This window comes from Anser anser, assembly GCF_964211835.1.
Source record: "Anser anser genome assembly, chromosome: 5".
Lineage (NCBI taxonomy): Eukaryota > Metazoa > Chordata > Aves > Anseriformes > Anatidae > Anser > Anser anser.
Window position 1 is genome coordinate 32181264 of NC_139725.1, and position 14911 is coordinate 32196174.

General features: G+C 35.8%; 1 protein-coding gene across 8 annotated transcripts in view; it reads left to right on the plus strand.

Annotated features, from left to right (window-relative positions):
• TTBK2 (tau tubulin kinase 2) overlaps positions 1–14911 on the plus strand; it is a 91475-nt gene that overhangs the window by 67705 nt on the left and 8859 nt on the right. For 6 of the 8 annotated variants that reach the window (XR_014584843.1, XM_083837532.1, XM_083837535.1 and 3 more), the window contains 2 exons: positions 1060–1308; positions 13261–14528. Coding sequence is in view for 7 of the 8 variants with exons in the window: in XM_083837532.1 (XP_083693658.1) it covers positions 1060–1308; positions 13261–14528 (1517 nt within the window). In the remaining variant the exon portion in view is untranslated. The remainder of the gene's footprint in view (positions 1–1059; positions 1309–13260; positions 14529–14911) is intronic. The other 2 variants (XM_083837536.1, XM_083837537.1) reach the window with 1 other exon arrangement.

Below are 14911 nucleotides of genomic sequence, written 5' to 3' on the forward strand. Positions count from 1 at the left end.
TCATTAATGTAGTGTGTTTGGATTGAATTGTGATGACCTCTATATTGTGCATGCACAAAATTGTTTGCAGTATATGGTATTTGTAAAGCAGATATTTTAACAAAGAAATAATAACAGTGTTAAAGTAATCCAATATATACCAACTAATGCCATTTTCAACTTCAGTTTAAATTCAACATCTGTTTGCTCTGGTCACACTTGGTTGGCAACCTAATATAAAATATATATGCATGGTAATAGAAGTTGTTTGACTGTGGATCTACTTATTTTTTACTACTTAGTAATATTTCTGAAATTAGCATTTTATAGATTGAGGTGTTACTATGTTGTATCAATGAAACTGCTCTTAAAATTCCATTTATTTCATAGTTCTTAGCTGTATAATTTTCATGTACCTTCTATCCTCAGTTGCTACTTATGAGATGCTGGAAATTCTTTTTTTTTTCTCTTTTCTAAATGCTTGAGTGATGGATGTAGTTCAAGATGAAGCAATTGTTGATGGATGCTCCAGGCCAGTGTCAGTATGTCCTGCAAGTTCTGTCCCACGTTTGGGAAATTTCATCAGAACTGTTTAGTGCTAATCTTACTGATTAATCCTGTAAGCTATGGTTCTTAATATGCACTGCTATAGCTGTAGCTGTACAGTCCCATTTGTAAAGCATGCAATGGGTGCATATGCTAAAATTGTAGTCGTCACAGAAAACAACACTGCTGCATGGATGTGCTAAGCATTTGCAAGGACCAGCCAATAATCAGCCAGCCTCTGTACACAGTGTCCTTGGAACAGACCGTGTGAGTTTATTAACTGTGCCCTAGATTCTGACTGACTGACAGGAGCCAGCAAGAGAAAGGATGATTGCTTCTGACGTTGGGTTTTTCAAAGTTGATGGGAAATCTGACAATTAGACTTAAGATACCTCTTAATTTATCAGCTTCAACCTGGGAGAGAGTTTTCAATGGGATCATCTAAGAAAATGCAAGTATGCAGGACATAAACAAGAATTATTTAAAATACTGATTTTTGAACCTTATTTTTTCCCCACCATGTTGTTCTCACAGCTCAACTCATCTCACATGCTGCATTTCTCCACTCCAAGAATTTCAAGTCCCATCCTCCGCACCATGAGCCCTATAGCCTATCTATCCATCCACTCGGACCCTCTGAAAGAGGCTGGTTTACCAAGGAGTCAATCAGCTGAGAGCCACTCCTCTTCCTCACGCTCAACTGGTCGTAGGCAGCTTCCTGTCATTCCCTGTGGCAACAAGTTTCCCCCTGTCATTCGCATCTCAAAAGCACAACTTCAGCAGGTGAATAAGCCTCGTCTTCATAAAAGTGACTGCATTGTAGCAGTCATCGGCAAAGTTTAATTTTTTTAGTTGCTCTGCATAATTTGGTACTATGCATAGGCTAGTCATACTGCTGTACACAACATCTTACAAAATATTTTGAAAGATAAGGTCAAGTTAGGGAATCTCATTAAGGAATAGAGTCAGGGATACTTTTACAAGAATATATATCGTCCCATTTAGAGGAGGTAAAATTAGAGAGAAGAATATTTAAAGAGATGTTGTTTGGGTTATCATGATCTGCAACACCGAACATTTCTGGATGTTCTGGAAGATAGACTCAGATTTTCTCCTGGAAAAGTTAGGATTAATAAATCCAGAAAACAAAGTTTTCTTTCTTTCAGAACTAAAAATAATTTTAAAGGTGTTCCTATAATCAGTACTAGTTAGATTTTTGAATTGGGAACACATATTAAAATTTGGAGTACTGTAAATGTTTTTAATGTGAGAAAATAGGATTTAGAGCTAGTCAAATGGCTACTTTGGCATCAAGAATTCATAGTTTACAGTATACAAAGCAAAGGTGGGAATTAACGGGGGTAATGGCTGATGGAAATGTCACTAGAGAAAGTAAAGTTTTCATAGTTTTGTATTCCCAGTTTATTTACACTATGAGAAAGGTAAAGGCTTAGAATCAAGTTGAAGTAAACCATAATTTCTATATCAGCCATAAAAATTTGCTAAGCAGTATCAGCTCACGTTGACTGGTAAAGCAGTATGATAAAGCATCGATGCATAAGACCGTAACATATCATCATTTTACCATTAATATTTAATTTGGATTATATTTTATGTTGTCTTTTATTTCCAAACTATTTTTCAGTGTAATTATTTATATGTGAAAGACATATTTTTCTTCTATGAAGCATGCACAGGAGTATCGATTTTTAAAAAGTTATCCATCAACATTAGATTCTTTGAAACTTCAGTATGACCAGTGATGACTGATAACAAGGTAAACAAAGTAGTTAGTGTATTTATGCCAGCATTTGGTCTTCCTACCCCAAAAGCAGTATTTTTTCCCCAACAACTCTAGGCTGTTTTTTATCTAAATACAAAATTGTAGTAGTTCTACCCTCAATTTATGGAAATGGACAAACAGTAGCTCACAGAGGTTCATTATTGTGAACCTGATGGGATGGCAGAATACCACATTCTTCATGATGACTGAAATATTGACTAGGGAAAATGACTTTGTAGAAATTAACTCATTAGAAACTAAGCTTCAGCATTTTCAGTATTTGTATTCCGGGATGCAAAATGACTTTTTTTTTTTTTTTGCCTGTATATCTATGATTTAATTTTTTCGATCCAAATGTATTGCAGGTGTCATTAGCAACCTCCTCACAATACTCAAAGTAGGTTTTCATACAGAGTTTTCTCTGGCTTCCTTAGTACTCAACAGATGAATACAGCTGCAATATTAATGGGGGCTGTGAAGTGATATACTCTTTTGTCATGTGAAAAAGAATAGGTATTGTACCAAGTGCTGCTACTGAGCAGAGTGGAAAAGGGAAAGGGAGAAGATTATATACAACATTCAGAGCCTTCTCTTTCTTTTTACCTGGTAAGTCCCTGACTGCTGTGTTCCTTTTCAAGCTGTGATTTTTGACAGTCCAGACTCTACTGAGAATGTAACTTCCAGTGTTTCATTTGCTGTGGAAACTACAAGCACATGAATCTTTAGTTTATTCCAACAATGAAGGCCTTGCGTGCTTTTTTGGCTCACTGAAGAACTGACATACTTTTACAAGTCCTTCTATTTTCTATGTCACAGTAATGTTAGGTACTTAGCAAGTATGAAAGATAAATATGCATGTTAATGACATGAAGCACTTCTCCAATTAAATACTAAAAATAATTTGAATACTATTATGTATTATACTGTATAAATATTTGGTATTGAATATATTTTCCTGTATTTCCTACTGTTTTCCATTTTGTTCAACATTGATAATTAATGAATTACAGAGATCAGGGATCTTTACTGTTGAATTAAGCTTCATGTGCTAAAAAGTAAATGATGATAACATTTGTTCCTGAAATCAGGCAAGGGAGTTTTCTTTCCTGATTGTTAATGAGTGAGGCTTCAGGAGCTGTAGCCCAGCCTTCTTTAGTTTGGCATCAGATAGGAGAGATTGTGAAATTTCTATATATTCTTCATTCACTAGTACACTGAAGGTTATAGGATGTAGGTCTATTTTAATTTCGTCTATAAAGATAACTCCTCTCTTGCCATACATATATGATGTAAGAGAATTGGAGTGGTTTGTTTCACCTTTCCTTAGTTATTCAACTTGCAGCATTAGAGCCAACAAAAGACAGAATGAATTCTTTGACAGTACTTGACTCTGAAAAGTGGGGTCACAGTGCTATTAGCATCCTTTTCTTAAATAGAGTGGTCAAATTGTACAGCAAATCCTCCTGAAACATGACATTTTTCTTTGCTTCTGTGAATTTTTCAGCCAGGTAACTTCTCTGAACTTTGCTCATCAGAGGAGTGCATAGAGTGTTGAGTGAGATCCATGGAAAAGGTGATGTGAGTGCAGTAACAACAGGCCAGAGCTGTGTAGGAAAAGATTGCTTAGGTAGATGTTGTGCTAAATGTATAACTGTTTCTTGAGAAACAATCAGAATTAGTGACCTTGTATTTCAGTCTCTTGGTTTCTCAGATCTAGTTCTTTAATAAGATATAAAAACCTTTTCTAGCTGTGGCAGCCATCTAGAATAAATCTAAATTGGCTGTCTGTTTCAGATTCAGCCCTGAAATAAGTGGATTCCAGATTTGTATGTCTTTTTGAGATGTCTTCATTTTTTTAAATACTTGATGAGACATGTACAAAAGGGATTAATTTTATTTTAATGATTTTGTAGTTGTTCCTTCTCAGGTAAAGCAATTAGAATTGGTTAGCACTTTCACTAATACTTTCTCTTAGCTCTTATTTTTTCCCAATAATCTACCTTACTGAAACAGTTTAAAAACTATTTTATTGGCATATAGTTATGTTATTAGTTACAAAATGCTCTGAAATCTTTCCACACAAGATGCTGTGGAAATACAAGCCATCATGTATGTATTCATATCCAAGATGAGAAGTAATATGCTGATCTGATGTGGAAAAATTACCTTAATTTTTAAGCATCTCATTAGAATTCAGGGGCCTATGGAAGAATAAGGTAAGACTTGTTGACATGTTCAAGGGGTATTTAGAAAAGAAAAATATACCCCTTGTAATAGTCGTTCTTTTTTGGATATTGTAGGTTTTTCAGCCAGGAGTGCATGTAAATGTAAAGTTTTGCTGTTTTTCATGAACTAATTTTGGCAGGTATCACTAGTCTGCAATAGCAAGAGATGAATGTTTACATTGATTTCCACATTTAATAACTGCTTTGTTACCCACAAAAAAACAAAAAATGCAAAATGCTCCTCTATTGTTAGCCTGTTCTTTAAAATTATTTTTAGTTTGTCAGTGGTGTTAACTTGTAGCTGTCATGTGCATTAGGATTGAATTAGAACTCAACTAGCTAAAACATTGGTTTAGCATTCTACCTGTCTAGAAATGTCAGTAATGGATATATTTGTCCAATGTAGATATATTACATTATCAAGTAGTTTTGTTCTAGAATGAAAAGAGGGAAAGGCTTTTCTCTGCTCAGTGAGTCTGATTTTTAATGCTGCCATCATGGAAGTCAAGTGTGGCAAAGAGGGTTTTGGTTTCAGGAACTACAGAGATGTCATGCCCTACCCTATCCTGATAGAAACTGTATTGAGTTGGCATGAAGTTTAAGTATTTTCCCAGGAGCTTACTATTTGCTATGATGTTACAGCTGTTACTCATCCTCAGTGAAAACAGTTGTTTGATAATGCTTATGACCAGATTCAAAGGCAAGCTTAGATTCAGAATTTTTACTGTTTTCAGTTGTTACTGTTTGGTACTTGGAAGGGCAATCAACATATGAACTCTAACAATAGTTTCACTGTTTTCTTTGTCAGTAAGTTTCTCTGGAGTATGTGGATTTTTAATACGAAAACACATATTAGGAATGTCAGGAAGCATTCAGGAATATTAGAAAGTCTTATTTCATAAGGAAAGAAAGGATTTCCCAAAGATGCCTATAAACCCACAGGTTACTGCCATTCTTTTAAGCAATTGTGTTTCAAACTGATAATGATTTTTTTTGAATGTTTTTCATCTACAAATTCTCCTCCTCATGCAAAGAAGTAATTTTTTTCCTATTTATTGCTTTTGCCCAAGTTGCAGAGGCAATTGCTTGACATTTGGAAATCTAAATGCTGCCTACAGTGCTTGGTAGGACCTTATATCCGAAGGAGAGAAATTCTCTAGATAGTCTTTTTTCACATCTGTCTTCAGTATAAGGAAGAATTAAAAATTACGGCAAGTTAGGTTAGCTGTGCTTTCAATGGAAGCTTTCCAAGGTACAAATTATGGAATGAACAGTGGAGGAAAACAAGCAGTCAGTAGGAACCTGTTAAACTATTTCAAATAGTGTGTTGCCTGTGGAGAACAGATCAATTTTTATTGACAGGATCCTCTTGGTCATTTCCCTTCTGCAAGTTTCTCTATCAGTAGCAGCAACAGCAAAGTTATAGTGAAGGTCAGGGCAATAAATTAGCATTAGTAAAAGCATTCACATGCACTGTTAGAATTCTGCATTGAAGGATGGGCCAAAAATAGAATGAGAGGAAAAAATAGAAAGAAAATAAAACACTATAAAAGTTGCTTTTTTAAACATTTGTGTTTTGTGGAATCTGCAGTACTTTTAAGATTCTCAAAATTCTTAACCACATGGTTCATCTATTCTTGTCTGTCCTTGACATGATCAATTTTTATTATATTTTTAAAAATTGCAATCTTATCCCAAACATATGTTGTTTAGTAAATTTTTTCGAACATCAAAATTTCATTAGCATAGGACAAGTGAAGACGTTTCAGGAAAGCTAGACGATCTGCGATTTCCCAGGGTGAGCTGATCAACTATGTCAAAAATTGGCTGTTATCATTAAAACAAGGTCCAAATAGAATTACAGGGGAAAAAAACAATCTTTACTTGAAGACTGTGAATTTACCAGTATCCTAGCATTTTCTCCTGATTAGATAGATTTTTCATAGGGAAGAAAGAAAGAGAACTTTTTAGAAAAGGAAAATTTGAAAACAAGAAAACTAGAACAGGTGGTAAGAAGTCTCTAATATTTCTAAGCTACAATTATATAATTTTTGAAAAGTGGTTCATTTTCAAATTAGTATTACAATTTCTAGATTTTGGTGATTCTACAATATTGCTCTACATAAACCACAGGTAGCTGTGCTTACTTATTAGCTAGCTGCTAAGCTGTAACTGCTCTGACTGCTTCTAGCAACAGTTTTTAATCTATGTTTTTTAACCATGAGAAAATAACCATGATAAAGTAGGAATTTGGTTTCTGTAAAGACAGAAATAAAAGCATGAGATAGAAATGTGAAATAGGCTTCAGTTACCAGGTTTTTACTCTGAACTCTACATTAAGGCAAACTGATGCTTTGTTAGGAGAAGACTGTCTCTGTGGAACTCAAAAGTATTATGATACTGGCTCATTTTTAATTGCAATGTATGTCAGGAGTATTGTATGAGTGCTAGGAAGTAATTATCTGTAATTGCAGCTGCTTCCCAGTTCTCCAACAATTCCAACAGTTCTATACAACATAAGTAAATTTCAAGAACATTGTTCAATTGCTTTATATGTTGTATAGAAGAAGCTTCAAATTAAATGAGTATTTGTTTTGGTCAAATTATTAATAAACTAATTAGCAACTTATTTCAATGACAATCATTCTCTGAAAGCAATTAAAGTTACTGCTTTTAGAGTAGTTAATCTTTGCCCTATTGGATGTTGGATATGGGTTTATGTTAGAATAAGATAAAATCTTCCTTCACCTGGCAAGTAGTGTAGGAATAACTGAAAAAGGGAAGATAATTAAAAAATACTGGAATTAAGCAATGATTAATAGATACACTTAAATAACAGGAGTCTGTACACACAAATATGCATGTTCTTTATCCTCAAAAGATATCTTTCAGCTTAGAGGGTATGAAAATACGGCTGTCTTGTACCTTCCTAACTCTGCATCTTTGTTTCCTCCTCTTCCTATTTCTTGCATCTCCCAGCATCAATGTAAGATTAATGCACAAATTATTGTTACAGAATAGTAGAAAGAATATATGTGAAGAGCTGTGGAAAGCAGCACAGTCCTCCTTTCAGATGGATATAACCAAGCCTTCATATGCTATTTTCTCCAGTTAAGGATTAGGGCTGTGTGTGATTTTTTTTTAACAAGAGAAACTGGCAGTCCCCAGGATACTATGCTCTACAAATGCCTGCAATGCTTGTGGTACTGTATGTATGTCAGAAGGGATTCATTATCAAGACTTACAGTCATCTCTGGTCTTACACTCCATAACTCCATGAATTACAGACATATACTTCTCCTGTTTATCCACATATTAGCTTATTTGTAAAAACAGCCAATGTAGTTTAGTAAATCTATAATTAATTTTATCTTTTCTGCTCGACTTTAATCTGGGAAGGGAATGTAAGGGATACAAAGGATTAGACTGTAAAAGGTCAGAAGGAATGATAGTAGTAGGGAGGGAGGATTTTGAGAGGAGGGCTGTTCAGAACAGTAAGCTGGGTAAGACATCTACAGAGTTGTAAGTGTAGCAGTGGTTTGTTCATGTGAGAGTAACAGTAGGTGTAAATTACAGGACAGTGTGCTAACATTCCCTTTACCCTTTGATACAAATTGCAGTTCAGCTTTTTTTCAAGAGGTATATAGTTGTGCAAGGAAAATTAAGTGACTTAAGGAAAGAAAGAATCATGAAGAGGAAGGTGGTGAACTTGAAAGCCTAAGGGAGGTTGGTTGGTATTGATGAAGCTGTGGACTCATACTATCTCTTGTCATATTGCTGCTAGGCTGTAGAGCTAACAGTGGATGAAAGGAGAAGAAAGGAGAAGAGCAAAGATACATGAGGTTTGTTCTCACAGATACATGAGCTTTTCTGAGGTAGGAAAGAAGTTCTAAAGAATAAAATGATTAGGCTTAAGTGTCTTCAGAATGGTGAGTAATATGATTAAGGCGTACTAATGTGAGAAGTTACAAACAATGGTGGGATTATCAACAGGTATGTACACCATGTTTTTAAGAGGCCTGGAGTCCTGATGGCACTTGACGTGCTCGTAGAAGTATCAGGCAGCATGAGCAGAGGGAAGAAACTATATCTGTGAGGTCACATGTTCACCTGCTGGTGTTTTACAGTAATCTGTATTCACACCTTTAGATCTTTCAGACTTAACAGCTTTGACAACCAAAACCAATATTTCATTCCTCTGCAATTTGCTGTATGTATTCATAGAGAATTTCATCCAAGCATATCACTTGCTATTGCAGCCTGTCAGAGGTTTAAGGAGAGGAAAGTTTGTCAGATGTCGTAAAAGATGTCTAGGAGATATTTATGTTATTGTTGTTTTGTTCTTTTTTCTTCTTAACATTCCACTCACCATACTGTAAAGCTACTTGAAGAAAATGCAGTCTCATTTATTTTCTCAGAAATCAGAAAAAAATTAAGAAATTACTTAGGAAAGACTAAAGGATTCAGGACTGTGGTGGTAGTAATTTCTTTTAAATATTTCAGAGTGAAAGGAGAACTTTGAAGTCATTGTTCCATATATTGTCTCAGTCCTTTTCAGTAATCTGCTGTATCATACCTTCTTTTGAAGTGCTGGAGTTGTGATAACCAGGTACATAATGTTATAAACTGATTACCAGAGTACACTGTGGGTCAGCATTTTAAATCTGTTCTCTGCAATTTTCTTCTTAGATGAGGTGTCCACGTCACATTATAATCTTTGTTCATCAGCTTCAGTATTGTAGAACATTGATGTGGTTAGCCACAGAAATCTTACAGTGTAAGATTTTAGTTCATGGCACAAGAAAGGAAAGTGTGATGATTATTTATGATGATGTTGGGGTTTTAGTTTTTCATATTAGTTTACGTAGTATTTGTTTTGTAACTAGATATGTATTGGACAATCTTGAGATTTCTGTCTCCCTGATTTAGACTAAATAATAACCATTTAAACTAGTATAAAATAACCATTTAAACTTGCAAAAGCAAGTGTCAGGATCAGTCCTCCTCAGACTCCTTGATTATGCCTTCTGTTTTGCAAGGTTTCACAAGGAAAATGACTATTTATGGGATAATTAGGGTTACAAAACTGTATGATTTTTTTAAGTTGTTTTAAGGGATTTTATTTACTATTCTTTAAAGTGTCAGGAATAGTTGAGGCATGAAGCAAGTCTTTCATAATTAAAAGTTAGGATAGAATCTCCTTATCCTGCCACAGCTGCGAAAAAACAAATGAACTGCTGCTGTGGTGTACATCTCATCCTCCTGGCCCCATCTCAGTGAACAGGCATCCACCCTCACATAAATGAATCTCCATCCCTTCCAGGGATATTCCTGTGAGCCTACAATATAAAAACACTAGCATTTGGTACATACATAACAATGTGTATCCCTTCATACTTTCAGCCAGTGAGATGTCAAATAAGATATCAGACACTGTTGATAAGCAGTGCCTCTTTAAATCCTGCTTGTTTCTTTTTGGTCTTGCTATTTTATTTCTCTCTTGAAGCTGCACCTGAAGTTGTAACAACACTTGCATGAGAGGCAGTTCTGCACAAGTTAAATTTCTTGCACATATAGATGAAATGTCAAGCCTAATAGGGATATAATTTAATCTTTGTGCTTTGAGAATAATAATAAGAGGATTATTGACCATTTGAGAAAACAAACTTCTGTTTGTTAGTGAACACAAATCAAGAAAGTGATACATGCATTCAATAAGCCATTTCTGAAAATCTGAGCTACTCAGCAGTACAGTCTTTGATGATACTTAGTCACCCCATATGCTTTACTTTCCTTCTCTTGTTCAATGTTTATCTTCCTTCCACAAATAGCTCCTGCTTGCTCTATTGTGGATTCTTCAACAAATTTACTTGTTTATTTCTTGGGTGTAAGGGTTAAATCTGGATTGGTCAAGAGAGACTGAAGGATTATGAAGTTCTTTCTCCAGTCATGGCAAAGGAAATGAAGTCTGTTGAAAACTGTAAACAGATTTCCCATCAGAGCTGGTTTCACTTCAAAAGGAATTGACATGTAAGAGACATGTCACTAGGAAAAGAGTTTCCATGTAAATATATTTATGCAAAAGATAGTTTAAATGCAATTGCAGCCCTTCTGGAAAAGTATCAAGAAAAGAAATATCTTCTGAAAAGGAAGTAACTAAGGATATTTTACCTCTGAAAATTGAAAGAAGACACCAGAATCTATTCTATTCTAGGGAAAGCCATCCTTCTTCAGAGATGTGTGGTGGTGTTTTTTTTTTTTTTCATTCCGAAGGGATTTGAATTGGCAACCAGAGTAGCTGATCAAGTAAAAAGTTTCGTTCCTCTGTTCTTTCTGTGGCTAACCTGGTGTGCATGGACTCTCTCATAAGAAAGCTTCTGCAGTAGGAAAGACTTCACTAACTCAAAAGGGAAGTAGTGTTTCTTTCAGCGGAAAGAGATGGACTTGGAATAAGATTAGATGAGGGTAACTGTTTTGCTGAAACTAAGTAACTTCAGTTTGTCAAGGTATTTTAATTCAGCAAGCATAAAGGGTATTATTGGCTCAAACTTAAAAATAAACTATTGAGAAGACAAAAATTAGTCTCTTGCTGCAGGTTTCTCTCTCTCTCTCTCTCTCTCTCTCTCTCTCTCTCTCTCTCTCTCTCTGTCCCTATTTCAATAAATTTAAATTCGGGGAAAATGCTGGAGACAGCTTAGGTCTACTTTGGAAAACAAGAGTTCAGTTATCTTATTCCTGCCTTTTTTTTTCTTTTTGTGCTGTGAATATTCCACTATCTGTAGCTTAACAACTCATCCTAATCATAAAAATACAAAAATCCCTTTTCTCCAATTAAAAAAAAAAAAAAGCAAAGCACCATGTTTTTTAGTTTAAGGTCCAAAAACTGCATTAGCTAAATTAAAGTAGGTTAGGAATACATTTTACAACATAGAAATAATTTACAACCTAAAATAATTGTCTTCTCTTTAATTCATCTTTATGCTGAACTGTGATGTATATTTCATGTTCTATTCTAGTGAACTGTTTGCAAATCAGTTGAACATTTATGTTTCATGGAGGTAAATGTGCACAGTCATAATGATGCAAATGTTGTTATACAAGACTTTGAAGAAAATGGAAAAAAGAAAAGAAATATATTCATATTCAGAAGTATATAATATTCCTTCATTGTTACTTGCCATTTCTTATTTTGGAGAATTCCGCGTTTGTGAAGTTTGAGTACATGCTATAAATTGTTACAGGTCCTGACAGATGGGCTCAGCTTCTGCCATCCAGAAGTACCAATATACTAAGTCTTTCAAAAACCTGTTCAGCTCAGCAGCCTGTCTAGATCATTTCTGCAACAAGTTCCAGTGAAATGTCTTCTGTACTACAGCAGAATCCTGCCAACATTGGAAATAGGTTATCACTAGTTGTCTCTTCTACCATCACTGAATCAAGAAAGTTATGTCCAAACCCAGTTTCCAGTCTTTTCCACTTCCGAGTTCTACAAATGCAAACTGTGTCAGATTCATGGGGCTAAAAATAAAAAAAGGAGCTGAACTCTATATTCGTATGGAGGAAGATGTAAGGGTAGCCCCTTGCTTTTGTTACATGTTATACATTTTACCAAATGACTCAATCCAAAATATATAAACCAAAATGTAGGGCTCACCTTGTCATTGAGCATGCATTCCTCCCTTGGCCGTAGAGGTAAAGCTCCTAGCACTTGTGTGGGTTCTTGCCCTCTGACCTCATGACTTGCATTTCTTACTGTGCAGTGGCCTGACTTCATGGGAAAGTAAAGAAGCAGTCTCCTTCTGGTTCTGCCCATGCTTGATGGGAAGTGGGGGAAGAGGGCTGGTGTCTCTCAAATTGGGGAGAGACACAAATACAGGTTTCTCATGTTAGGTTAGACGTGCTCTGACAATTAAGCTACATACTAGAGGCAGCAATCACCGTAACCAACTGTTTTTTTACAGTGACTCTGACTCAATACTATATATAGGATTTAGGGGTGCCTTAAGCATATCTACTGGATTAGACCCATCAGGGGATTTAGGTGTGTGAATATTTAGTTTGTGAATCTCTTAATGACCTTAGGTAAGAAGTCCCGGCCTGCTTGCTTAATTAAAAATAATAAAAAAGGACAAAAGTTTCTATACGGAAAGAAGGCGCTAAAATTTGAGCACTCAGAAGTGTTTTCTGAATGAAAAGTAGGTATTGTGGGTACTGATATATTTAATTTGGCAGATAAGGTTTTTTATTACTTGTTTTGTTAACAAAGTATCTACATTCTGCCTAAATTGAAATTCAAATCAGTTTCTGAATATGGACCTCACTGTTTTCTTTGTCTTCTGTACTTGTCTAAAACGTATGGTTGTGTACTTGTTAAAGATTTTATGTTTATTTACAACTTATTCTAAAAGTATTCAAACTCATGTAAAATGGTAAAAAGCTTACCTCTTAGGCTCTATCTCTTTTCCAGGAGTTTCCTTGCTAACTGCAACATTATCCACTGAGATTATGTTTGTGTTACACACTTCTGTCCTGGGATGATAGAATATTTTATTTTCCTATTTAGTTAGATGTAATTCATGAAGTTTAGCCCCTGTTTGAACATCGTGATTCCTAGGAATTATTATATGATGTATCTTGTAGACATGGAATAAAAAATGCAATATAAAGAATGTTATCTATAATATTCCTGAACTTTTCACCCTTTCCTTCTCTAATTTTCCAATGCAGGTAACAATACCCAGGCCCTCGGTGGCATCCACACAGTCTGCTTCAGAGAGTTTTCAGTATGGCCACCAGCTAGAGAAAAGAGAGCATGATGTGCAATCTATGGAACACACAGTGGAACTCCCGTCTCCAAAGGAAGGCTTGCCAGGTTTGGTTGTGACAGATGATGTACTTCCAGGTAGTACCAGCACACCAGATCTGGTACTTCATATCAGCCAAGAAGAGCTTGAAAGGGAAGGACATGTCAAAGAATATGTCAGTGTCCCGGACAGTGGCCAAAAGGACCTACCTGAACAACATAGCAGGAGACAGGAAGAGAAAGAACTTGAAAATCTTCCTGTAGAGACTGAGGAAGAACAGCTTCCAGTAGTTTCTGAGGATGTCATTGAAATGCAAAGCAAAGAACAGAATTCTTTGCCAGGAAATTCAAAATCTGCAGAGGAAGAACTTCTTACTAATACTGAAGCTGCTGAAGAATCAAAGCCAAGGCCTGTCTGCTTGGTGCCAAATCAAGATGAAGTTCTGAAGTCAATAACACCTGAAACACCAGATTTTTCACCCTCAAGACTTATCAACTCACACAGTAATAGACAGGCAAGCAAAATAGCACCAGTTCAGGAAAATGGTTTTCATTCTAATAAGGAAGAAGTCCATATCCAAGACTTGCAATGCCACCAAGTGGCCCTTACTACTTTTTTGCACCAGGAGGACAAGAAGGAGAAAAATACTCCCAGAAATGGAGAGTTATTCCACTGCATTTCAGCGAATGAGAATTCTCATCGATCTAAGAAGGACTTGGTTAAATCTCCTTTTGTATTCAGGCAGAGCCGAATCCCAGTTTTAGCACAAGAGATAGACTCAACGTCAGATTCCTCTTCTCCTGTTTCAGCAAAGGAAAAGCTTCTGCTAAAAAAGGCCCATCAGACAGACTTGGTCAGACTACTTGTGGAAAAGAGACAGCTCAAATCTTTCCTTGGTGACCTCTCAAGTGCCTCTGATAAGTCACTGGAGGAAAAAATGGTTGCTACTCCAGTACCATTTTCTGAGGATGATGTATTATCCTCATTTTCTAAATTGACACTGGACTCTCATTTCAGCAAGCAGACGGAAGATAGTTCTTTATCTCCAAGTAGCCCTCAGTCCAGAAAAAGCAAGATACCCAGACCAGTGTCCTGGACTACCACTGATCAAGTCACCAGTTCAAGTTCAGCTCAGTTCTTTCCTCGGCCACCACCAGGAAAACCGCCTACTAGGCCTGGGGTAGAAGCTAGGTAATACAGAGAAAATAGAAGTCGGTTTTGAGGTTGAAAATGGGTTTGAGCTAGACTGCAGTTACTGTACAGCTGTAATTGTGTAGGTGTTCCATCCTTTGTTAACTCTTTTTTTTAAATGCTGGTCTTAAATTCTCTGAGAAATCTTACATTGTTGGAAAATGAATGAGGAGAGGCTGCTACAGAAGAATGAGTCTGCTTCACCTGTAATTGTTATATATCAATAGATGTGTAGTCAAAACTGTGAAACCTGCCAATCCATAACTAAATATTTTTTTCCAAGTGGGATCACTTTTTCAGAACTGTTGATTATTCACAAACCTGTAGAAATCAGTAGGATTTATCATATGCAGTCCCTTTGAAAATTAACTGTTCTTATTGAA